Genomic DNA, 26,584 nt, shown 5'->3' with positions numbered 1-26,584 from the left:
GACTCTGAAACTAGTGCCAAAGAAACACTCTTGGTCCCTAGAGTCAGAGTCAGTGAAAGAAATGTACCCTGGCCTTAAAAGCTAAGAAAGGCCAGTGAAAGAAACACAGTTTGGTTCAGTTCAGAGCCATCTCTGCCCCTGGCCAACTGACTTGTGAAACCAACCAATCACAGAGCAGGACAGCAGAACCCTGGGCCCCAAGTCAACCCATGGTTGACTCCACCCCCAAGACATCCTATACAAACTGCCCTGCTTGATCAGTTAAAAAGAGCTGTTTTCTCCACTCTGGTAGAGGCAGCCACTCTCCTGGACTCCTCCTTCCCAAATAAACCTTTTTCTCAAGAGTTTTGGGTGTGAAGACCTTCATTCACTGGCATAGAGAAGATCCTCGCTGAGATGTCCCTTAGTGAACAGAGCAAGGAGGAGCTGAACAGAAGATCCTTGCTGAGACATCCCTCAGTGGACAGAGCAAGAGAGAGCTGAAAAAGTAACACTTTTCTCCAGAGCCGGAGGAGATTGCTACATTTCTGCAGGGGTTTCCCTTTTTGCAGAGTGAAGCAAAAGAAGCAACATCCTAGGTCAGAGAAGCAGAGCTCTGCTAGGAAGTCCCCTTAAAGGAGGGCTGAGCAAAGCCCAGCTGTAGTGGCTCTCCAGGAGAGGAGCAGGATTGCTATATCCTGCGGGGAGTCCATCCCCCATCACACCAGGTATAGCTTGACTCTCCCGAACAGTCAGGATACCTTTCCCTGCAGAGCTCTTGGCAACTCCACGCCTGACTCTCAAACAGTCAGGATACCCTTCCCTGCTGAAGCAGTTCCAGGCCTGACTCTCCTGAGCAGTCAGAATTCCTTCCCTTCCAGGGCTGAGTTGTCTCTTTGCATCTCCAGCCATCAGAGCTATCCTAAAGCAGCTCCAAGTGTCCAGGACACCTTTAGGGCTCAGCTGTCCTGAGCAGCTCGAGGTGTTGGGGATACCTCGCTTTCCATGGTTGAGCTGTCTCTTTTGCAGCTCCAGCCGGCAGAGCTGTCCTAATCAGCTCAGGTGTTGCCTGACTCCCCAAGTAGTCAGGATACCTTTCCCCAGAGTTGCAAAACTCACATTTTGGTGCCAAAACACGGGACCAAACCCACAGAGTTGCAACAAATTTACTTACAAGGAGCACACAAAGAAACCCTGTCTCAAAAAACCAAAAACACCAAAACAAAACACCTTTGAAGTGATGCTAGGGGTATGTCTCTTAGTTGGCAGTATCAAGTAACCAAAAAGAACTATTACGTTTTATAAATGACATTATTTTTTAAATAGGCTAGACTACTTTAAGAATAGTAACTTTATGTTTTATAGGTTAAGTTCTCAGTGATAAATACCTTAAAGAACCATAAATAGAATCTTAGTCTAGAGCAGTGCTTCTCAGCCTTCCTAACACTGCTACCCTTTAATACAGCTCTTCATGCTGTGCTGACCCCAACCATAAAGTTATTTCACTGATACTTCATAACTGTAATTTTGTTACTGTTAGGAATTGTAATGGAAATATTTTTTGAGACAGAGGTTTGCCAAAGGGGTCATGACTCTAAAGCTGAGAACTGCTACCTTACAGTCTGCAGTTCTAGGAAATGAGGATATTCAGTTTCTTCATTTTTTTCCTTTTTCTTTTCTTTTTTGGCTTTTTGAGATAGAGTTTCCTCTGTGTAGCCCTGACTGTCCTGGAACTCATTTTGTAGACTAGGCTGGCCTTGAACTCATAGAGATCTGCCTGCCTCTACCTCCTGAGTGCTGGGATTAAAGGTGTGTGCCACCACTGCCTGGCCAGTTTCTTCATTTCTTACATATAAAAATTTCCCAAATTTTATGTTTACCTTCGAAATTCTTTATAATGAAGTTTTTTTTCTCCTCTTTTCCCAAAGAAACGCACTTGAAGGGTTGTGTTAATTCCAGGCTCTTTCACTGTTGGTTCCTATAAGAAAGGACAAAAAGGAACCTGTGGGTGGGAGCTTGGGGAAATATCCACAAGTGTGTCCTATAGGACAAGAAGGGAGTGAGGGCAGTCATTCCTGCTTATTCCTTGACTAACTCCCCCCCTCCACTTGACATCCTTTTGTGATAAAAGCCCTACAGAAACTAGTACAGAAGGGACACGTCCTAACAGAACAAACCTACAGTTGAAATTATACTAAATGGGGGAAAGTAAAAAATCTAGAAAGAGTCCAGGGTGTTCATTCCTTGCCCTCATTCGGTACAGGTGAGATTACAGGTGTGTGTTACCACACCTGGACTAGTGGTGTAAGCCCCTTCTACTGCTCCTTGAAATGCTTTTGACACTGCTACCCAGAAGGCTCTCTGCAGCCCACACCACACTGGTCTGGAGTCTAGTACCCTATGCTCCTGTCTTCAGTGCTGACTTCTCTCTGTATAGAGTGGCAGTTCAGTCAGGGGCTGTCTAACTCAAATAACTGAAGGAGGGAGCTCTTTGGCACCTCTTAGTAAAGGCCTGTGTCCCACACAGGGCCCACAGACACCATTAGCTGTGAAAGAGTGTCTTTATTCTCTCTCTCACTGTTTGGCTATAAACTAGAAATTTTTATTTTTAGATTGAAATTTCCACAGTAGTAAGGTTCTACATATCTAATGAAGTTAAGGGTATCTGCCTCAGGATTACAGAATCAGAGGACAAATCAATTAAATAGCCAAATGTCCCCAAATTTAAGCTCAGAAAAAAACTGTTTTATTCCCAAAACACTATATAGTATTTACTGATGGGCTAGCTATTTAATAGTAGGTGACTATTATGATTGTGCCAGTAATCTGAGTAACATTCAACTTCATAAAAATATGATCCTTGTTAATTCTGCGGGGTATAAGCTATGTGTTTAGACAGAACGTTACACTTCCACATTCCCTTCAGAAGGATAGCTTCTACTTTTGACATTTACCAAACATCAGACCAAATGTCAAAGCATGAATAAAAGTTTATGGTAGCTAAAATATTTTTATTAATTCTTGGAGAATTTCATACAATGTATTTTGATCATATTTACCAATTCTTCCCCTTAATTCCCTGGTAATTTTGTTTTTCTAGTTAGATTTAGATTAAGTCTTGTTCAACATAAAATTAAATGAAGTGACAGTCTCACATAACATCTGCTTTAAAGTCCCTATTTATGAGTTGCTGATTTTACTTTACAAGTCTATTTTAACTTTTGTTCTTTTAAGACAGGGTTTCTTATAGCAAGGATGACCTTGACCTCCTGGATATAGGACTGCACCTCTATGCTTTATTTATGTGGTGCTAGGAACTGACCTTGGATTCTGTGCATGCTCTGTAAGCCGATACACTGAGCTGCATTTTCAGTTTCCTTGCCCATTTCCCCTCTTTAAAGATCTGTGTACATGTATGTCTGTACACCAGAAGAGGGCATTGGATCCTATAGGCTTAGAGTTATAGACAGTTGTGAGCTGCCATGTGGGTGCTGGGAATTGAACTCAGGACCTGTGGAAGCGCAGCCAATCCTCTTAACTACTGAGCTATCTCTCAAGCCTTATCTTTTTTTTTTTTTTTGAGTTAAGGATCTCACCATAGCCCAACTTGGCCTTGAAGTTGCAATTCTACCTCAGAGGTCCAGATTCTGAGATTCAAGAAGTACAGCACTGTTTTAACAATGTGAACATACTTTGCTCTAAGCAAACAAATATTTCTAAGTTTCCATTTGTTTCAAGGAGTTTCCCATTCATGTATTATACATATCTGCCTTTGTGTATGTGTGGTGCATGTGTGTAGATGCTCAAGGCTGACACAGGAACTCCTTTGGATTACTCTCCACTATACTGAGGCAAGGTCTAACTGGGCCCTGACTGTCAGAAGCCCTGTATCTGCAAAGCTGTGATCACCATGGCCGCTCTACCTGCCCAGTATGTACATGAGTTCAGTTCTTATGTTTCCACACAAGTGCTTTAGACACTGGGCCATTTCCCCAGCTCTTAATTATTGTTATTTTTAACAGTGTTTGTGTGTGTGTAGGCCAGAAGACAACCCTAGGTGTTACCCTCAGGAATACGTCCACTTCTTTGGAAACCAGGTCTCTCACTGGCCCAGAGCTCACCAACTAGGTTAGGTTAGATGAGCTTGCCAGGGAACCCCGAGGATACTCCTGCCTGCCTTCCCAGTGTTGGGATTACAAGTGTACACTACTAAATGTAGCTTTTACGTTGGTTCTGGGGATTGAGTTCATGTCCTTGGGCTTCTAATGCAAGTGCTTACCAACCGAGCAATTTCCCAGCCTAGACTAACTTAAGTAAAATACTTTTTCTTCCTAAAAAGACAACTTTGGCATCAGGATTAAATCCTCCCTGCTGTGCTGTCAGTGGAGGGGAGGCTGTTTTGGTTTTTGACAGGGTCTCACTGTGTAGCCCAGGCTCGTCTTGAACTCACAGAGCTCTGTCTGCCTCTGCCTCCCAAGTGCTGGGATACAGATGTGCTCCTGGCAGAGGTTGTGATTTTTAAAAATTTACACATTTTGAAATAGATATGTTCTAAAGATGGAGTGATTCAGAAGTTTAAGTAAATCTCACAGGATGGAGTTACATTTAATAGAACATTGTCAGTCAAAATGTATTGGTATACACCACTAGTGGAAATAAAAATTCATGTTCCACAGGACATACTGGTTAATATTCATCAAAGTCTGTTAACCTTATCAACAGTCATACTCTTGATCCAGCAATTGAATTTGTGGTAAGTTATCCCTAAGATACAGTCACATGCCTATAAAACAGTGTAATCTTAAGATTATTCCTTGCAGCTTTATGAACTATGAAAGAGATATATGCTAAATATTCCCCAAAAGGAAATGACAGCATAAATATTATAGCCATACAACAATGTACTTTGAAGCCACAGTGAGATGAGATATTGAGCTATGGGGACAGTTGTGTGTGTAGAGTACTGACCACACAGGAGTGGGGACTGAGTTCAGGTCCTCAGAACCTACGCACTGTCAGCACAACAGCACCAGTTCATGATCCCAGCACTCCTGTGTGGAGATGGGAGGTGCAGAGGGGAGAGTCCTAAACAAGGCAGGCAAAGACAGACATCAGAAGTTGGGGTCTGACTTCCACACCTGTGCTGTGGTACACACATACTCCCCACAAATTAAGAAAAATGTGTGTGTGTGTGGGATATACAGTATACTACTGCTTATATAAAAATGAAAATCAAACTGGGCATGTTGCACTAGGGAGGCTGATGGAAGATTGCTAGAAGTTCAAGATCAGTCTGAGCTACAAAGTGAGACTTTGTCTCCCAGAAAAACAAAAGAAAAAAAGCCCCTGGCTATACATAGGAACCTCACTCGATGCCCAGGGCAGGGGCCTGGCACTGGCAGGACAGCCCTGTGCATCTGCACATAGCTGTGTAGCTTGGTGGTATGTAGGCTAGACACCAAGTCCTTCATGAATCCCACAATAACCTGGGATGACAGCTGTTACTGACCCGTGTATTTGGAAGGGTTTCCTTACATACCTGGTATTCTGTCTCATTAGTCTTCACTGTCTTGAAGTCATCTTGCTTACTTATGATCTTCTGCAGCTGAAAAGATTACAGAAATGAGCTTACAAGTCTGTCTAATAAAGGTTTTGAGTAATAAAGTAACCTGGAAACAGATGCTAAACTGTCAGAGGGCATCTAGCTGTCTGCGGCTGACTGCTTGCCATGTAAGACTGCAGGAGGAAGCAGGTAGAGAGGCCACCCTGGCCACAGTTCTCTGCTTAGCTGCAGCTCCTCCCACAGACGAACTCTAATGGCTGCAGTCTGCAAGGCTTCTACCTCGTCTTCCTTCTGGGCCATTTTTATTCAGGCACGTTTCTTAAACCACTGATAGTTTACAGCCACATTTTCAGATCCGTACCACATACAAGGCCACTCCTCTATACATGCGCTTCCTTTTATTTATTTGTAACATGCTGAAATACTTACACTTTTGTTAATTATAAAACTAACAGTTTCTTAAAACCGAGTATGTTAAGTAACCTACCTACCTTTAGAGTCATTTGTACCAGTCTTCACATGGAAAGCAAATTAAAAGAAAAGGATTAAAGAGAAATGAGATGTACACACAATCACAAACTGTGGTTTAAATCAACTAGGAAAAAGTCATCAGGACTTTCTTAAAAAATGTGACTTGTTGGTAATTACAAACTGCTAACATTAAATCACAAATTATCAATCTAAACTTGGCACCCGGTTCTATGTTTGGTTAGACAAATGGCTTGTGCTGGGTTCTCTAGAGCCCTCCCTCCCCTGTACTCAACACCTCTGTGACTTAAGGGAAACAACTGAAAGCTTGACACTGGTTTCACCTTGTGTTGAAAACCCAATGGTACAGTGCTGGCCCACTTCTCGCACTCTGTAGCCCTCCCTTTGCCCCACACCTTCACTTCTTTCACGCAGACATGAACATAACCCACTAGACTACCATGTAAGGAGCACTCAGCCTCAGGCAGGAGCACTCTGCCATGCTTGGCTCAGCTGGGCTTCACCTGGTACTCCCTGCTTGGTTACTATGGACAATGCATCAGAGAAGATTACACACATTAAAACCCAGATCCTAGCCTTGCATACTTGAAAATTTTTCTCTCTGTAGTTCGTCTGTCCTTCCTGAATGTCCATGGAGGCAATTCTGTTTTTGGCCTCTAAATTAACTTCACCTGGTTTCAAGCGGAACTGAACACTGCACACTGTTCTCTGTGTGTGTGTGCCTGCATGGTTGTCTTGAGATTAATCCCTGTGGCTTGTTTCTATTCACCGCTGAGCTTTGTTGTACTGTCTGACTACAACACTATTCAACTTATTCATCTGCCGGTGATCCATGGCTGCGGTTTTGGCTATCTATGAATCACACTGTCATGACCATTTCTGTAGAGTTCAATTTTATGGACGCTGGTTTAATTTTTCCTTGTCTAGATATGCAACAGGGTAACTGCGCTGTTTAACTTTATTTAAAACAAAACAAAACAAAACAAAACAAAACAAAACAAAACAAAACCTGTCAAACATTTCCAAAGTGAACTGAAGCCTTGGCTGTCCTGGAACTTGCTATGTAGACCAGGCTCCCATTCACAGAGATACACCTGCCTCTGCTTCCCAAGTGTGGGATTAAAGGCATGTGTGCCCAGCCATTAAATGAAGTTCTTTCTTCCTCCTTCTCCTCCTTTTTTTCCCCCCCCTGAGACAGGGCTTCTCTGTGTAGTCCTGGCTGTCCTTAAACCCTTTGTAGCCCAGGCTGGCCTTGAACTCACAGAGATCCGCCTGGCTCTGCCTCCTGAGTGCTGGGATTAAAGGCGTGCGCCACCACCGCCCGGCTCTGTCATGGACCTCTTTAATTTCAGCTATTCTCTTGGGAGTGAGGTATGTGTCACCATGGCTTGCATTTCCTTAATGTAAGGAGCAATTTTTCCACATGCTTATCACTCATCCATATATTTTTTTCTTGTAAAATGTCTATTATAGTCTTGCCATTAAAAAAAAATCACCAAAGCCAGGTGGTGCTGGTGCACGCCTTTTATCTCAGCACTCAGGAGGCAGAGGCAGGTGGGTCTCAGTGAGTTTAAGGCCAGCCTAGTCTACAGAGCGAGATCCAGGACAGCCAGGACTACAGAGAGAAACCCTGTCCCGAAAAACAAAACAAAATTTACTAAGCTATAAACTTCATTATATACATTCTATCCCAATCTCTACGGTGTCTATTTTCTCACCATGTAGTCTAGGCTGGCCTTGGACTTGCCTCAGCCTCTGAAACATCAGTATTACAGGTATTCACTCATGTCTGGCACACTCATTTACCCACGGTGTTTTCCAGCAGAAACTTTTCACTGTGGTGAAGACAAGTCATCATGGCTGTCTTTTGTGGATGCTGCCTTCAGTGCCCTAAGAGACTGCCTTGGGCTGGGGATGAAGTTCAGTGGTAGAGCATTTACCTAGTATGTGAGAGACCTTGGGGTTGCACGTCCCCAAATTGTAAACAAAAATACAAGAACCATAACATACCACACCAAACCAAATTACTCAGCCTCCCCTAGATTCTGAAGATATTTGATGATACTTTCAACCCAGAGGCTTTCTTTTTAATTTTCTTTTTATATATTCTTTGTCTCTTTCACATCATGCATCTTGATCCCATTCATTTACCTGTCCCTTTGAATCTGCCCTCTGCCCTTGCAACCTCAAACACCAAATAAAATAAAAGTTAAGAAAAAAAAGAAGAAGAAAACATCTCGTCATGGAAGCTGCAGTGTGGCCCAGTGAGTCACTCAGTACACCCTTTAGTCCATACATCTTTACTTGCAAGTGTTCACTGCAAAGAGTCATTGGTCTGGTTCGAGGCCTCTGATTTCTGCTACCCTATTGATGCTGGGCCCTCACTGGGACTCCTCTTGGATATCCTGTTGTTGTCCTGTGTCATGGAGATCCTGAAGCTTTGGGTCTGCAGGACTGGCTCCTTTATGCACTCCTGCAGATTATGGATGGGATGGGCCAACTCACAGCTCTGGTTCTGTCAATCCAGAAGTTTATTTTTGTGTATGGCTAATTTTCCTTTCATATCTCTCAGTTATTCTAGCACAATTTGTCAATTAAAAAATTCTTTCCCTATTTATTGACTTGGTGCCTTTACTGAAAACCAAGTGAGCACAAAGTATGAACTTTGTCATTTTCTACTGATTGACCTCCACGTCAGTACCACAGAGCCACAGAGCCCTGTCTGAGTCTGTCAGCTGCTGCCTCAGCCAGCTTCGCTTCTGTTTCTCAAGACTCATGTCTCAGCCCTCTATTTTGACATGTACACTTAATTCTTCTTCTTATTTTAATTATTATTTATTTATTTTTATTTTTTTAAATAACAATTTTATTAAGAGTTATTTATTTTACGCATATGGTGCTCTATCTGCATGTACACCTGCACGCCAGAAGAAGGCATCAGATCCCATTATAGGTGGCTGTGACCCACCATGTGGTTGCTGGGAATCGAACTCAGGACCTTTAGAAGAGCTGCCAATACTCCACCACTGAGCCATCTCTTCAGCCCTATTCTTTATATATTTTTTTTGAGACAAGGTTTCTCTGTATAGCTTTGGAGCCTACCCTGGAACTTGCTTTGTACACCAGGCTGGCCTCGAACTCACCGTCCAGCTTAATTATTTTTAACTTTTTAAACTAAGCCTTCTATTGCAGACCTGGGGATTAGAACCCAGAGCTTTGTGCATGCTAGGTAACCCACACGTTTGTAAAACCACTTTGCCAACGTCTATAAAAACACCTGCTTTTCGTTTGCTTGGGAAGTTGATTCATCCGACAAGCTCAGGGAGGCAACAGCTCTGCTGACTTTTGCCTCCTTATGTTCCCACCAGCAACTGGGCAACACTTTCTTTGCCTGAAGACTGACTTACTTTTGGAGAGTTTTGCCTGCATGTATGTGTGTGTACCACGTAGCTGCCTGGTGCCCATGGAGGTCAGAAGGAGGAACTGGATCCTCTGGAACTGGAGTTATGGGTGGTTGTGAGCCATTATGTGAGTGCTGCAAGCTGAACCCGGGTCCTCTGCAAGAGCCACAGTGTTCCTAAGGCTGAGTCATCCTACCAGCAACACCTGAAGCTTCAGTGCAAGTTTTCTGTTAAACTTACTTGTAGCTACTTTCTGTTAGTTCATATTGTCCTAAGTGGAGCTGACTGTAGTTTTACTTTCCAACTATTTCTACCCTAGGAACAGATTTCATTTCTGCACACTGGTCCTCTAGCTGGGGTTCATTTTAAACTCGCTTGTTCGAATGGGCTGTACGTCTGTTGTTGGTTCCTCGTGCCAGCTGGAGAGAAGCCACATTTGGCTTATTCCATTCCAACCTTTTCACCTGTTTTATTTTTTCCTCTTGAATGGCTGCTATCACGGGAATGTCTATCAAAACACTGAACATAAGAGTTAAAAACAAACTTCTCCGCCTTGCTACTGTTGCGGTGTGGAAGACATCCAGGATTTCCCACCCTTTAAGCAACATGCTGGGTTTGCTTTTTAGTTGCTTGATGCTGGGGGCTGAACTCAGGGTCTGATGCAATTTAGCATGTGAGCTACTGAGCTATCCCCCAGACCCTGTAAGCTCTGGTAAATGCTCTTTATCAGAATGAAGACACTGTTTTCCTACGTCACTGACTTTTCACAATGATTCATTTGGTTAAGTGCCTTGTGTACACCGACATGATTAGCTGGGCACGATGGTGCATGCACAGACCTGCAGAACTTGGAGGTGGAGGCTGGAGGATCAGGAGTTCATGGCCAGTCTGGGTGTTACATAAGAGTTGTCTCAAAAGGCCAAAGGTCAACAAAGAAACAGACAGCATATGTATACATGGCCTCTCTGCTGTTACTCTGTCGGGATGGTGGCCTGCACCCACTGATTTCTTCCTGTCGAGCTCACTATCTGGACCTCATCTGCACTTCACACAGGGACTGGTTTGCTTTTCTGGGGAAGTGCAGAATTCTGTATTGGGTTCGTGAGGACAGGACTAGAAATACTTCTTGGCAGGTCTTTCCCAACATCCTGGGCTTCCTTTCCTTTGTCTTGTGTTTCTAGAGGGTTTGTAGACGTTTGGCATTACCGCCTTCTTAATCCCAGTGAACCCATCTGCTCTTCAACGCCTCTTTGTGGGGAGATTCTGGGACCGTGATTTCTAGGCTTCTAATAAAGAGTTGTTCATATTTAGATACCATGTCTCGTTAGTTGTGTTTAAGACATGAGTCCATTTCTCTGAGCACATATGAACTGGCTGCCACAACACTCCATTTCTGCATTTGGCTTTCAGTGGCATCTGTGACACTGTCTCCTTTGATTCAAAGTACTGTTAATGTATCCTTCCTTTCTAGATTATTTATTAATATGAAATTTGTCACATAAGGGGTCAGAGATGGTTCAGGGTTAAGAACATTTGCTGTTCTTGTAGACTCTACAGTGCTTCTCAACCTTCCTAATGCTGCGTGTGACCCTTTAATACAGTTCCTCTTGTGGTGACCTCCAACCGTACAATTATTTTGTTGTTACTTCACAACTGTAATTTTACTACTGTTATGGATTGTAATGTAAATATCTGATATGCAGGATATCCGATATGCAACTCCTAGGTTGAGAACTGCTGTGAGGATCTGGATTTGGTTCTGAGCACCCACAAGGTTCTAAGGAATCTGGTGCTCTCTTCTGGCCTTCATGGGCACTGCATGCATGTGGTGCACAGAAAATAGGCAGACAGAACACCCATACGCATAAAATAGAAATAAATAAATCTCTAAAAAGTTATTGTGTAAATAAGTAAAATTGAAAAAACCACACATGGATGCTTGGCCTAAACATATATATGAGTGCACACTACATGCATTGCTGCCACGTACAGAGCCCGGAAGAGGGCGCTGGATGCCCTAAGCTAGAGTTACAGACAGTTGTGAGCTGCCAGGGGGTGCTGGGAATTGACCCAGGGCCTTTGCAAGAGTAGGTAGTGCTCTTAACCTCTGAGTCATCTCTCCAGCCCATAAATAAAAATTTTAAATAAATTTTTTAAGATGGATGTAATCAATAAAATGGCTAATTATAAATTTTCTAGACAGCTTAAAACTTGTTTTCATTATGAAACATTAAGTACAGTTAAATTTAATCTTCATATAGTCTTTCTTCAAAAAGTTACAAAACAAAGAAACCAAAAAAATATGTGATTAGTTAATTAAAGTAAGAGTTTCTTAGGAGGCTTATTATAACACAGTGTGAAATTTAGAACAGCAAGAGTTTTGTGCTAGATAAATCTTATCATGTCAGGCTTTACCTAAAACACTTCAGTTTGGATTCAGAAAGAGGTTCAGATAACCTCTGAACACTGAAGATTGTAGTGGTTAAAAGTGCTTGCGGCCAAGCCTCGGAACCTGAGTTCAATTCCCAGGACCCACAATGGGAAAAGAGGGAACCAACTCTCACGAGTGGTCCTTTGACTTCCACACATAGGCCGTGTGTGTGTGTGTGTGTGTGTGTGTGTGTGTGTGTGTGTGTGTGTGTGAGAGAGAGAGAGAGAGAGAGAGAGAGAGAGAGAGAGAGAGAGAGAGAGAGAGGGAGAGAGGGAGGGAGGGAGGGAGGGAGAGAGAGAGAGAGAGGGAGAGAGGGAGAGAGAGAGAGAGAGACTAAATGTGACTTAAAAAAGATTAATAGTGCTTGTATTCAGCTTTGTACTAACATTTCCATTTGAGAGTACGACCCTAAACATCTCAGTTTGACACTCAGGCAAGAGGGGCTTTCTCTTCCCCTAAGACACTGACATGGTAGCGTAGGACCCGGCTCATGTCACAGCTGCATGTGCCTGCTCCGTGGGAATGCACTGCTGGAGGAGCTGGGGAGAGAGCAGTGAGGGACAGAAAGCTCCCCTGCTGTCACTGAACTTCCATTCTAATGAGCTGAAGAGAGCAGACAAGTAGAGCAATTGCAGGTGCTGAGCACTGTGAATAAAACTCTGAAGCAGGGGACAGGAGAGACTACTGGGGGTGCAGGAAGCTTCCTCCAGGCAGTTCTGCATGATTGAAAGTGCTGAAGGAGTGCAGCAAGGACATCCAAGCAGAGGGAAGAACAAGGATCTGGGCACAGGAGTGCCAGGTCATAGAAACAGAGAGGTAGAGTAAATTAGCTGTGGAAGACTCTCAAGGTGCCCCTTTGCTAGACAAATTCTGAATGACAGAGGACGTATTGAATGGATTTCTGAATCTCTGTTGATCAGCACTTTCAATTTCAGGCAGAAAATGAATTAGGCAGAGTCAATTTTACTCCTCTTTGCTTCTAAGACAGTTTACATTCAGGAATGGGAGAATCATTACAAAACCAAGGAGGATAAATTCTACCAAAGGCTTTTCTCTGTATTTAGCAGCAACTCTAGCAGGTGCATTTAGTTTGATCAACTCCTAACACTCCTATATTAAGAGCACAGTCATTTCCACCAGTATGAAAGCAGCTCGGAATGAAGGGACCACCTAAGGAGCCGTTTCCCTGGTGAATAGCCTGGTCATTAATCTACTGTCTAGAGAAGCTGCTTAAAACCCTGGCACTTGGCCCACAAGCAGATGCACCATCTATCAAGGTGAAGATTACATGGATCAACTCTTACTGGCTTTGATCACTGTCCACACTGTTTATCACACCTGACAGAGAGCAACTCACGGAGATGGCGAATCTTTCACCAGTTCTCAGGCTGAAGAAGTAAGCCCCGTGCTTCCTGACATGGCGTTTTCATCTGGATGTTAATAAAGCACAAATGCTCACAAGTATTGAAGTTACAAACCGAGGCAATTGCGTGTTAGGACACTTTCATAAGACAGTACATTGGTGTATCTTATCACTGCACCCCACACCTGGCTCTTTCAAGAATATGAATATGTATGTATGTATGTATGCGTGTATGTACGCATGTATGTATATGTATGTGTGTGTGTATATACTATATACTTAGGTTTATTAAAATAAGGACCATGGAGGTGAAACAATTAACATAATTAATATAAATATCTTCCTTGAAATCCTTTCTTCAAAAACTGACACACGTGTCAATCCCCTTTGGCTATCAAGTCCCATTTCTACAGCCAGCACTAAGAACCCACTATAGGCATCTAAGGTTGGCTTTATATCCTTAGCCTTCCAACAACCAGGGATGCGTCCTAATAGTTTCCTGTTTTCTTTCTATATGTGGTGCCTGTGCATGTGGAGGTCAGGGATCAATCTTGGGTATTCTGCCATTAGTCACCACTGTCTGGAAGTCATCTTGAGTACTTACCGTCTTCTGTAGCTGACAAGATTTCAGACGAGCTTTCATGCCTGACTACCAGCTTTGTGATTTTTGCCTCACGTCACCCCCCCCAAACATTAATAAAGTGCAACATAACTCTGGGCTTTGGAATTGTGATGGTGATACCTGCAGGGGTCTTGTTCACTATACTGAGAAAATAACCTCTAGCTGGGCAGTGGTGGTGCATGCCTTTAATTCTAGCACTTAGGAGGCAGAGGTAGGTAGGTCTCTGAGTTCAAAGCCAGCCTAGTCTACAGAGAGTTCCAGAAAAGGCAGGGCTACACAGAGAAACCCTGTCTCAAAAACCAGACAAAAAGAAAGAAAGAAAGAAAGCAAGCAAGCAAGCAAATCACCTCTAACTCCACTACCAAAGACATATGCTTCATGAGTACCAGGAATAAAATCACAAAGTTTATCCAGGTCTCAGAGAATAACACATGTGCCAATTCTTTTTAATATATTTTATTGATTTATTTTTACTTTATGTGGACGTCTGTCTGTGTGAGGGTGTTGGGTCTCCTGGAACTGTGGTTACAGACAGTTGTGAGCATTGGCAAGCCTACTTTTCGAGGGTTCCACTCTTTTACAGTTCATTCTCTACCTCAGTCTTTTTCTGCTCTTCCTCTGTTCCAAGACTTTGCAATAGTTTCTTGTACAAAATAAATCATTTTCAAAGTTATAGTATGAAACTGTGTCAAAAAATTTTACGAGGTGTACTTTACACAGAACAAAATACACCTTACATAGCCACGTAAGCACCAGTGATCAAGACTTGAAGTATGTTCAGCATTTCTTCTCTCTCCCTTTCCTCTTGTAGGCAATCGATCGACCCTTACTCCTTCCTGGCTGAGTCAACCGGGGTCTGCTTTCTTTGAGTACAGACATGGAGAACTGTATATACACAGAACCGTAAGTTTGGACTTTTTCTTTCATTTGAATTCATCCGTATTGTTGATTACTTAATACTCTGTCCCTTTTTGCTGCTGAGTGGAATTCTACTACATAAACAATGTTTATTTATTTAGTCACTTGACAAACATTTTGGTTGCTCCTGGATTGGGGTTATTATGAATAAAGCTGCTATGTGTATTCATATTCAAGTCCCGGGTGAACATATGTTGTCTGTCTTTACTATTTTTTGAGACAAGGTTTTACTACGTAGCTTTAGCTGGCCTGGAACTTGGTATATAGACCAGGCTGGCCTTCATCTTACAGAGATTCACTTGCTAGCTATTTTGTGTTTTTGAGACTGGTCTCTCACTGTAGCCCAGGCTGATTAAGAATTTACTCTATAGCCTTAGTTGGCCTAGAACTCATGGCAATCCTTCTAAATTTACTAAATATTGGAATTACAGGCTTGAGCCACCACACTCACCTATATATTCTCTTTTCTTTGACTACAGATCTAGGAATAAAATTCTCAAGTAATATGCTACGCATGTATTTAACTTCGAAAGCAGATGGTGATTCTGTTCTTCACACCGAGCATCATCTTGTTTCTAGCAACACACACACACACACACACACACACACACACACACACACACACACATAAATAAATAGAGTGCTATTTGCTTTACACCTCCTCAGCTGGGCATAGTGGCCCACACCTTTAACACCAGTACTAGGGAGGCAAAGGCCAGCCTGGTCTACAGAGTGAGTTCAGGACAGCTAGAGCCACATAGAGAAACCTTTTCTTGGCAAAAAAAACAAAAAACAAAAAAAAACCCACCAAAGCCCCAAACCCCTAAACCCAACCAACTAACCCATCAACCAACTGAACAAAACGCCACAAATCAAAATGCCACAAATCAGTCATGTATGTACACACATAATTTGTCATTCACATATCCTCACTGGTTTATCATTGATGCCTATAATCTACTAAATTCGTTCTAGGGATCCATACACATTTTCTCCCTCTGCATTTAACGACAGAGCACACCTAACAGTTTGCACTGAGGTATTTCTTTCACATCAGCACCAGCTTTTAGGAAACAGAGTGGAATTCACTGTTTGGAGGTTTAGAACTATGTCCTCGGAAAAAATATTATTAAACACTTAGTTGTACTTACAGTCTTTCAAATATTAGCTGTACCCAGTTTCTAAAAAAATTGTGCTAATTCATATTTTTTGGCATATTATTCTTCACAAAGGCTTCCCTTTCTATTATTTGTTTTTGATATGAGAATAATTTAAAACACATCTCTAACATGTATTCTTTAAAGCACATATATGGTCTATAAAGCCCTTTTTACTGTATAATTATGTACTGAAGTCCTGAAAATACAGATGCTCAAACGTCACTTCTCCTTTTAGAACCTTATGCTCTAGTCACTTGTCAGTTTTTCCAAGACTGTATTCAGAAAGTGTTTTTATTTTATTTATATATATATAATATTACACACACACACACACACACACACACACACACACACACACACACACGTTTTGCCTGCATGTATGTTTGTGCACCATGTGTGTCTGGTGCCTGCAGAGGTCAGACGAGGGCATCAGATCTGCAACTGGAGTGACAGTCAAAACCTGTCACGTGGGTGCTGGAAATGGAACCCAGGTCCTCTGCTGTGAGTGCTCTGAAGTGCTGAGCCATCAGAAAATAGTTTTTAAACATGTAAATGGTTTGACAGTTCATGTGCAAACAGTGACTACTGTTCTGACTTTGAAGGAAATGCACAATCACTGCACAAGCACCAGCTGTTCTGACAACCCCGATCAAGCATGCGCTCACCTTGACAAACTCCTTTCTTTCAATCATCTCATTGCCATCTGCATCCAGCATTTTAAAAGCAACATGGAACCCAGTGTGAGGTTCTGCAAGGAAGTGAACAATGGACAATTATTTCATTGTTGGCAAAATGCTAAGCATTTGTACCTAGGAAAAACTTCAAATTTGAAATAAATAACCAAAAAGTATATAAGCAAGAGCTAGACAGAAAGAAGGAGGATCTGTTTCATATTTTCCTTCTTCTTATTATTTTTTTCTTTCTTTCTTTTTTCAGACAGGGTTTCTCTGTGTGGTCCTGGCTGTACTGGAACTTGCTCTGTAGACCAGGCTGGCCTTGAACTCAGAGATCCACCTGCCTCTGCATTCAAGCGCTGGGATTAAAGGTGTGCACCACCACCCGGCTAAGAAGGTTCTTTTCAAGTAGTACTTGATGTTGAAGCTCCTGCCTCTCAACATCTCCCAGGGGGCTGTGGCTGGCCTGCTCGCCCTTTGCAACAGATTACTGTGAGAACTTGTTGATTCACCTCGCCTCTGGCTTTCTTGTATTCTCACAGCACTCCTGCTATTTTCAGAGCAGTTATTATTACTATTCTTTTTTACTTTCCTTCCTAGTTGTAACTTTTTATTTCGCCACTTTTTGACAACTACAATAATGTATGCCCACATAGCCTTTAGCCAGCTTCCTCTAGGGGTTAACACTTTACATATCCACAGCACACTTATCGAGACTAAGATGTTAACATTGTTGAAGCATTACGAACCATGAGCAGCAGGTTTTATGATTTTCACTAGTGCTGTGTTTTGTTTTAGAATCAATGTAAAGTATTCTGCATTTAGTTACCATGTCTGCTCAGTTTCATCCACGTATAAGAGCTCCTTAATCATGTCTTAGTTTCCACCACTGGAATACTTTTGAAGGGCAAGAATCCTGTTCAATGTCAAATAAAGTTGTTTTTTAAAAATATCCCTAAGAGGCCAAACATGGTGGCCCATGCCTTTAATCCTGGAGGCAGAGACAGGAGGATCTTTTTGAGTTCAAGAGAGTTCCAGGCCAGGTCACACTGTGAGACTCTTCATAAAACAAAACCAACCACCCCAAACAAAACACAAAATTCTCTCTCTCTCTCTCTCTCTCTCTCTCTCCCTGTGAAGGCTAACTATGATTTTTCTCTTTCTTTCTCAGAGAACACTATCCATGACTTTTTTCTCTCTTAGACAACACTGACCATGATTTTTCTCTCTAATTTTCAGACAACACTAACCATGATTTTTCTGTTCAGTAAATGTTCTTTCTGTCTCAGAAACATAAAGTTACAGGGTGCCATAGTGTGTGGGGTAGAAGAACACACTCTAATTTAACATTATCATTTTGTAGAAGTAGAGATTAAGGTTCATGTGTACGTGGTGTGTACATTTGAGTCTGTGCACGTATGTGTGGAAGTCAGAGGCTGATGTGGACAGCTTGGGTCACTGCTCTCACTGAAGCCAGAGCTCTACCCACTATTTTACTAGACTGGCTAGCCAGTGAGCCCCATTCCCCAGCACTGGGGCAAGAGGTACAAACCCTATGCCTGTTTTTTCTGAATGCTAGGGGTCTCAACTCAGGCTGTCATGTTTGTATAGTAATCACTTTAACCCACAAACACCACATTTCAAGTCCTGTTTGTTCAGGATGCAAATGCCACATGACTGTTGTAAAGAGAACTAATATACTTACTTGTGAGGATTGTAAGTAAGAAAAGATACTCGGTGTATGAAATTACCCCTGAAGGAGAAAAAATAAGAACAAGTCAGGAGATAAATTTTAGATGAGAACCATGGAAATAACCAGTATTGAAACTTCATCTTTGTAAAAACTGATTTTTTTTTTATTCTCCCTCTGGTATAGTAGAAAGCACTGTATTTGATATCAAGAGTTGAAATACAGCCAGTGCTTAAAAAGAAAGACACCATGCTTCAAGTTTTACCTCCAGCAAGGAGGTCATGATAGTGAATCTTATGTGCCAGTTTGATTGGGCAAGGATTGGACATTTTTCTGTGTGTATCTATGAGGTTCTCCAGCTGAAGTCAGCCTATGAACTGGTAGACTCAGTAGAGGAGACTGAGCTCTCAACGTCTGGGCATCACCTAGTCTGTCCAGCAAGTGCTGAGGAAAGAAGAATTCGGGCCTGCCTTCCCTTTCCTTACCTGCTGGACATCCTCTACCCTGAGACTGGGACTTCAATTCCTGCCTCTCCTGCCTCTTAAGACTCTGGGCTGAGACTGAATCCCACCATGGCTCTCGGGTCTCCAGCTTACAGAGGTCACACACACCTGCAAGTCTCCTTGTGGGCTCTGCTTCCTTGAACAACCCTGACAGATGCTGCTTAGCAAGTAACAGAAACTCACTAGCATTTCATCTGTAGGTTGTGCCATTTAGACTCAGTTTTCCGGTAATACCTCACTTGACTGAGGGAAATTTAAAATTACAGTAGTACAGCTCTGGAGATACAGAAACTCAAACTGTATTAGTTAAACTAATGTAACAATTCAATTGTTGTTGCAGTAACTTTCTGTCTCTTTGAGAAACCATTCTTTTTCATTCTCAAACATGCAGTTTAGGTGGGATGCCTTGCTTTTCCTTCCATTTCCACGAGGCTGAAGGAAGGATGCTATTTTAGTTAGGTTTCTATTGCTGTGATAAAACGTTGTGACCAAAAGCAACTTGGTTGGGGAGAAAAAGGTTTACTTTCGTTTACAGTTCTATATAACAATCTCACATATGAGGAAGTCAGAGCAGGAAGCAGAGACAGGAACCTGGAGACAGGAACTGAAGCAGAAGCCATGGACAAGTGCTGCTTACTGGCTTGCTCCCTATGGCTTGCTCAGCCTGTTTTTCTTATATCACTCAGGGGTGCCACCACACACAGTGAGCTGAGTTCTCCCTTATCAATCATCAATAAAGAAAATGCTCTACAGACTTGCCATAGCAGCATTTTCTCAATTAAGATTGCCTCTTCCTGAATGACTCTAGCTGGTAAACAGGTTGCAGGAGTGTGGTTCTAGGGAACTGGTTCAGGGATAATTCATGACCTAAGTTGGGCTACTTTGAGTGGTACTGCATGATTTCTACTGAGGATGCTGGATCACTGACTTCTTTCGTGGAAAGGATGGTGCGTGTTCTCGATGACGTGAGAGTTATACTCAGGACTATAAGGCTATGGGTAAAGTGACTGGAACTGACACAAGGCAGTATTCAGAGCCTGAGAGTCCATATTTAACTGGGAGGCTTCAAAGATGGGTACTGCGTATGTCTAAGCTCCAAATTAAGGAAGCTTTAGGGCAAGCTCTGTATTTGGTCACTAAATAAAACTGTTGTCTCTGGATCAGAAGCACAATTTACAACTGAACACACTTTATCATGAACAACTCAACGACAGATAAAAGTACACAGAATGATACTTATATATTAGATAATGATATAACAAAACCCAAACTTAATAATTATCAATTTGTGAGCCTTATTTTGTCTTTTAATCCCCACCTCTCACTAGATTATTCTGAAACAAATCCTACGTATCATATCGTTTCAAAGCCTCACAGGTAAATACTCAAATGCTCTCTATTTACTTGATTTTAGAGCAGTTGTGTTCTCTCAGAGTGAGGACATGTAGTCAGTCTTCAGACACTTCTTTCTGAAGGCTGTTCAATGTTTACATAAAGGGAAAATAAATTCTATGTGTTTGTCATATCTTGCTCCTGGCAGAAGTGCTCTAATGTTAGTTTGAGGATCAAAGCATTTCATCCCTTGGCAGCCTGAAAAAAAGTGGAAAATAGTGTTTTTCTATATTTCAAAGGAATAGAGCAAAGGGGGAAAAAGGCCAACTTGTAGATTGTCCTGGGCTTGGCGCCAAAGGAGACCTCTCTTGTCTTTAAACACAGGTAAATGTCCTTTAAGCATAGATGATTTTTGAAAAGGAAAATCCCAGCGACCTTCTCTGAAACACTGACTTCAGTAAGAGGTTTAAATAAGCACAGTTGAGAAAGGGTAAAAACAGCAGCTTGTGCTCAAGATTCAGGACAAGCAAGAGAGAGCCCTGCAGCGCCCCTGCAGCTACCTCGCTACCTCAGAATGCACTTGTAGAGACACACATCTGAGGGCACACGCAGGAAAACAGCTCAGCGCCTATCTGTTACTCGGAATGGGAAACTGAATGCTGTAACTGGCAGTTTCAAAGCTGCATGATAAACAGGAAATTTTTATTTATGTGTATTGGTGTTTTGCCCACATGTCTGTGCACCATATGCATGAGTTACAGACAGTTGTGAGCCGCCGGGTGGGTGCCAGCAATTGAACCTGTGTCCTCAGGAAGAGGAGTCAGTGTTCTCAACCACCAACCATCTCCCCAGACCAAACGGGAATGTCTCTAAAGCTTACTTTAAAGTTTTGATAAAGAATCTTTAAGGGCTACTAGGAACGATGAGTGAACAGTTCCTACACTTTCAGAAATATTTTAAAGTTGGAACCACACTCAAACATGGTCTGTTCAGTAGCAGCATTCCGAGAACAGTATTTCCCAAGGTAGCTGGGTTATCTCTCTTCCATGGGGATCTTACAACAATGTGTCTTGTAACTTATGGTCAGAACACCCTTGAGGCAAGTGTGATATCGAGACTCTAGCTCAGTTAAAAAATTCAGAATAAGCAAAACTTATAATATACTTGTCTTTCTAACGCACAGTGAATTATTTCTCTTCCATCTCAAGAGCATTCCACCTTTTGTTGGTTATGTTATAAACTGTGACTGATCTTATACGGGGTGAAATGCAGTATCTTAAATTGTTCTTTACACATTTTTATTAACATTAGCAGTGAAGTCCGGGTGAGCCTTTCCTTCTTCCTTGGAAATACAGAATTCAACAGAAAACTACAACAAGCAAGCAAAATCCCTGTTTAACCCCTCCTCAACTTTTTTCTATCTCTGATGACTAGACTTCATTATTAGTTAATGCACCAGACTCTGGAATCCCTGCTGAGATAACGGAAAGTGGAGAGAGCGTGAGTGCCAGAGTTTATCTATCCCTGCTTCCTCCTGGTCACAAATACAGGAGAACTGACTGTGCTGACTCAGAACACATACATCCCTACGAATTCCCCATATGAAAACTGTAGGAGGTTATTACCTCTAAAGCTCATAGGTTTATTCCGGTGCTGTGATTGGGAGGGATCCAACTGGGAGGCAGTGGTTCTCAACCTTGCTAATATTGTGACCCTTTAATACAGTTCTCATCGTAGTAACCTCAACCATAAAGTTATTTTGTTGCTACTTCATAAGTGTAATCTTGCTACTGTTATGAACTGCAATGTAAATATTTGATATGCAATCTTTTCACAACCCACAGGTTGAGAGCTGCTGCAATAGGGGTTACTACAGTGTAAAGATTATTGGGTAATTCAGTATAAGCAACATAATGAAATCTGTACTGCCTGCTACATACCGAGGAATGAACAGAAATGGACACAAGCAGCTATCAATTACTATTTACTAAAATGTACAGTGGTGCGCATACAAGTTTTTATTTTGTGGACTTGGGGATGAAACACAGGGCCTCACACATTAGCCAGGAGCTCTGCACTGAGCCATACCTCTAGAGCTATTTTGAAGATTTATAAATGTTCATTTCCCAAACCAACCACTCTTTCCCCACCATGTATGCTTTCCAACTTCACTGGTAGCTTTCTCTTGACTTTTTAACTTTCTTCTCTTCATCTTCCTTCCTATCTGACTTCCTTTTCTACTATCCTGTTTAGGGTCCATGGATAATTAGTCAAACTTTCTCTAGTAGTCAATATTCTCAATGGCTTTCTCCAGGACTGTCCTCTACTTGACCAACATAACCCTAACTCAATTCAAGTGCACCATTCTACTGTTCCATGGGAGATGCAAGATAATCACACAGCTGACCAGTGGCTCTAATCTTCATGAACTACATCTCTGCTTACAGCTTTTCACAATTATTTTGTTTCTCTATAGTTCACTCCACTATTCTATCTTGTCCAGGCTGCTCCCCAGTACTCGATACCAACACAGTACATCAGACAGGCATCATCTATTCACTCTTCTCTCCTGGGACAATAGAAAAGCTAGCAGCCAGTGGCATGATGGTCTTTCCCTCTGGCTTTCAAAGAACCCTCTTCTCCTTCTTTCTAGGATTTCATCATGTTCAAACCTCCCCCTCTTTTCTCTCATCAATAAGAAATGTGCTCATGTCTCTCCATCATGACTAACTAACATGCCCTCACTATCTGTCTTCACCCCCATCTTCCTCCTTCTACCTCCCCTGCTCATGCCCAGGTCTCTCAACTAGGCTTCATTAAATTGTCTCACGATGGCACCCATTTCTCAAAAATTTGCAACATGGCTTCCTATCTCACCCCTCACTGACCTATATCACTCTAAGTATCAAGTGCTCAGGACAAAAATGGGCTACCAGCTGGTTTATGTGAAAGATGGAGGAGAGGAGCCAGGATCAAACAGAGCAGACTGGATTCCAGAGGGAGAAGGGGACAGCACCGGAAACCACCAAGGGTGACGGGATAGCTTGGAGAAATCATGGCTGACTCAGCCACACAGAGTTCCAGCGGTACAGCTCCAGTGTGGGGGTGGGGAGCAGAAGCCTATCTGGAAGGAAATGCAGGAGGCCATGGCGAGGGACTGGCAATATTGCTCACAGCACAAGTCCACAGTTCTCAGAAACCTCCGTCCAGTTTAGGTTTTGGTGAGAAAGCGTGGTCCACAGTGGTGAGCAGTTCCATACTGTCACTCCTCACGACTTAGAGGGCTGTGGCTGGGTGCCCTCTTGACCAGGAACCTATTGTTAAAGACTGATACTTTGAGGCCTGAGCACAAGGGATAATTACACACCAAAGACTGTGGCTGGAGGCTGGAGTCGGGCAGTGAAGATACAGGAGGAAGTCCTGCTGCTCTTGGCGGCTGGGGCAGACCTCATCAAATGAGAAAACAATGGAGTCTGACAGCCCTAAGCTTGAGGTCAGTGGGTAGGTCAACCTCAAGAGCCATCTATTTGCCACAAGGATCCTGTTGTAGAGACTAAGAGTTCTGAAGCTATAGGGAACTGCCTGTCCACAGCTGCAGCCCTCCAGCAGGGTGTTTAATACTTAGTGGGTTTGAAGGTGAAGGGGACAGGTGTGCCTGGAAAGATCTCAGTGCTGTGTTTTCTTCCTTTACTCCCAACACACTTGGGAGATGCTCTTTGGGATAACAACTAAGTCTCAGGAGGACGGGAAAACCTGCCTGGCCCACAGTCTGCAAAGCTAACTGTGGCCAGCAGAGGGCCCCTATACTCAAAGGGAAGCTACCTAAGTGAAGACTGCCCTGGCTGATTTCTAACCCTTGTCCAGTCCAGCCTCACACCAGTGTGAATCACAGCATGACAGAAGTCTCCAAGTTCAACTGACAGTGCCCTTGACCTCACTGCAGACTCCGGTCCTAGAGTACTCAGACAGAGCCTCTCTGACACTTCATCTTTTGTTACTGTATTTCCCTCTCTCTCCTCTATACTATTCTTTTTATTAGTATTTTGTCTTTTTCTAGTATTTTAAGAATTGTATGTGTATGAGTGTTTTATCTGCATTTATGAATGCATGTGTACCACTTGCATTCCTGGGGCCTCCAGAAGTCAGCGAAGTGCACTGGATCCCTGGAACTGGAGCTATGGATGGGTGCTGGGAACTGAAACCTGGTTGCCTGTAAGAGCAAATTAACTGAAGATTCTTCATTGAATCTCAAGCATCATAGATCAAATGGACCAACGAGACAGTAACACAGTACTCTATCCAACATTCTTCTGAGTACTTCTCTAAAATAGATGACATCATAGGCCGTAAAGCAAGTCTTAACAAATATAAGAGAAGTGAAATAATTCCTTGTATCTCTTCAGATCATAGTACAGTAAGAGTAGAAATCAACAGCAAAAGAACCTATTGAAACTATACAAGTATTTCTGTACTGTACAGTATACTCTTAGGTAACAAATCACTGGGTCACCGAAGAAACCAGGAAGGAAAATGTCAACTTCCTCAAATCAAGTCAGAGTGGAAGGACACTTATCAGAATACAGATAAGGTATCTGCAATGCTTCTAACTATGACTGCTGTTAGGAAACCACAGTGGGGCTCACCATCAACCACATAAAAACCCAGGGCAGAGGAGCATGCTGTAATGGCAGCACTGAGGAGGTTGTCACAAGAAGACCTCCTGGGCTGGCTGGCTAGTCTAGACTAATTGGTGAGCTTCAGGTCAATGAGAAATCATGGCTCAAAAAGGTAGACAGTGTTCTTGAGGATGACACCACAGGTTATCTTTAGGTCTCCATGTGCAACTTCACACATGAGCACGTGCATATACACTGAGAAACAGTCATCTTATATCTGAGTGACTTAAAGAAGCATCTGAAAGTGTTCAAAAAACAAGAATGAGACAAACCCCAAAGCAGTAGATAGCAAGAAATATGAGGGTAGAATTAATGAGCTGGACCAAAAGAACAATACAAAGACTTAATGAATCAAAGTAAGTTTTTAGAAAATAAACAAGAGAGAAAAACTATTGGTCAAATTAAAATTTGTTGAGCTAAACCAAAATGTATATTTTAAAGGTACCTTGACTTCAAAATTTGGATATAAGGATATGTTGCTTTGGAAAAGAGTCTCTGCTTTTGTTTCTACAGAAAGCCAAAGGCTATGGATTTGTTCCAGATTAAGATACATCAGGTTTGACCAGCCAAGACCCCCTGAAAGGTCTCTGATGACACCATGGCCCAGATGATCCAACATCCAGAATGGTTTGAAGGCAACTGGCTCAGACGATACACCCTCATGGACTATTCCATAATCCTAAAATTTTCTTTGTGTCCCCATAAGATACAGCGCCCCCTTCCAGCAGGAAGTAGTAAGATAAGCTACGCCCAAATTCCCAAATTATATGTAATTTTACTTTGTTAAGGTTAAAACCTTCCTTTTCGAAAAAAAAAAAAAAGGGGGAAGTGCTGTGGGATGGTCTGTATGTCAAGTGTGTTACTGATTGGTCAGTAAATAAATCACTGATTGGCCAGTGGCTAGGCAGGAAGGATAGGCGGGACAAGGAGGAGAAAAAAGCTGGCAAGTGGAAGGCTGAGTCAGAGAGACACTGCCAGCCGCCACGATGACAAACAGCATGTGAAGATGCCGGTAAGCCACGAGCCATGTGGCAAGGTATAGATTAATGGAAATGGATTAATTTAAGCTGTAAGAACAGTTAGCAAGAAGCCTGCCATGGCCATACAGTTTGTAACCAATATAAGTCTCTGTGTTTACTTGGTCGGGTTTGAGCGGCTGTGGGACTGGCAGGTGAGAGAGATTTGTCCTGACTGTGGGCCAGGCAGGAAAGAGAGATTTGTCCTGACTGTGGGCCAGGCAGGAAAACTTTAGCTACAAGAGGGAGGATGCAATCAATCAATTAAACATGAAACAGCAACATTACAACAGATACCAATGGAACCCAAAGGCTCATTTGAAGGACTACCTTGAAAATCCATATTCCAAAACCACTAGAAGCGAAGCCACAGCACAGGTACCCGCCAAAGTCAATCAGGAGGACAGAATTCGTTTAGGCAGAGCTCTACCAAGCAAGGAGACTGAAGCGAGAGGCTCTCACAGCAAGCAGCACACAGACTCCTTCCTTCACTTCACTAACCCTACCCAGGAAGAGGCAACACTAACACTCTGCCAACTACTCACGAAGCAGAAAGCTAAGGAAACTGCAAACCTCACTGTGAGAAGCTGGTCTTAATCCTGGTACTAAAACCACATAAGCACACAGCAGCAACAGAAAACTGAAGACCGATTTTCCTGATAAACAGACATAAAAATTCTCAATAATTTGCACATTAAATTTAAGAATGTATTAAGGAGCACAAACATTATGACCACGTTGGTTCTATTTTAGGGATTCAAGGATGG

At 42.5% G+C, this 26,584-nt stretch overlaps 1 protein-coding gene across 1 annotated transcript in view; it reads right to left on the bottom strand.

Moving 5' to 3' along the window:
• Positions 1 to 26,584, bottom strand: part of Micu2 (mitochondrial calcium uptake 2) — an 83,056-nt gene that overhangs the window by 10,600 nt on the left and 45,872 nt on the right. Inside the window, exons 5-8 of the mRNA XM_059273072.1 lie at positions 18,306 to 18,353; positions 16,592 to 16,674; positions 5,519 to 5,584; positions 1,860 to 1,957 (exon numbers count right to left, since the gene is read on the bottom strand). Coding sequence (XP_059129055.1) covers positions 1,860 to 1,957; positions 5,519 to 5,584; positions 16,592 to 16,674; positions 18,306 to 18,353 — 295 coding nt within the window. The remainder of the gene's footprint in view (positions 1 to 1,859; positions 1,958 to 5,518; positions 5,585 to 16,591; positions 16,675 to 18,305; positions 18,354 to 26,584) is intronic.

This window comes from Peromyscus eremicus, chromosome 9, assembly GCF_949786415.1.
Source record: "Peromyscus eremicus chromosome 9, PerEre_H2_v1, whole genome shotgun sequence".
NCBI lineage: Eukaryota > Metazoa > Chordata > Mammalia > Rodentia > Cricetidae > Peromyscus > Peromyscus eremicus.
This window is presented reverse-complemented; position numbering and strand designations above follow the sequence as displayed.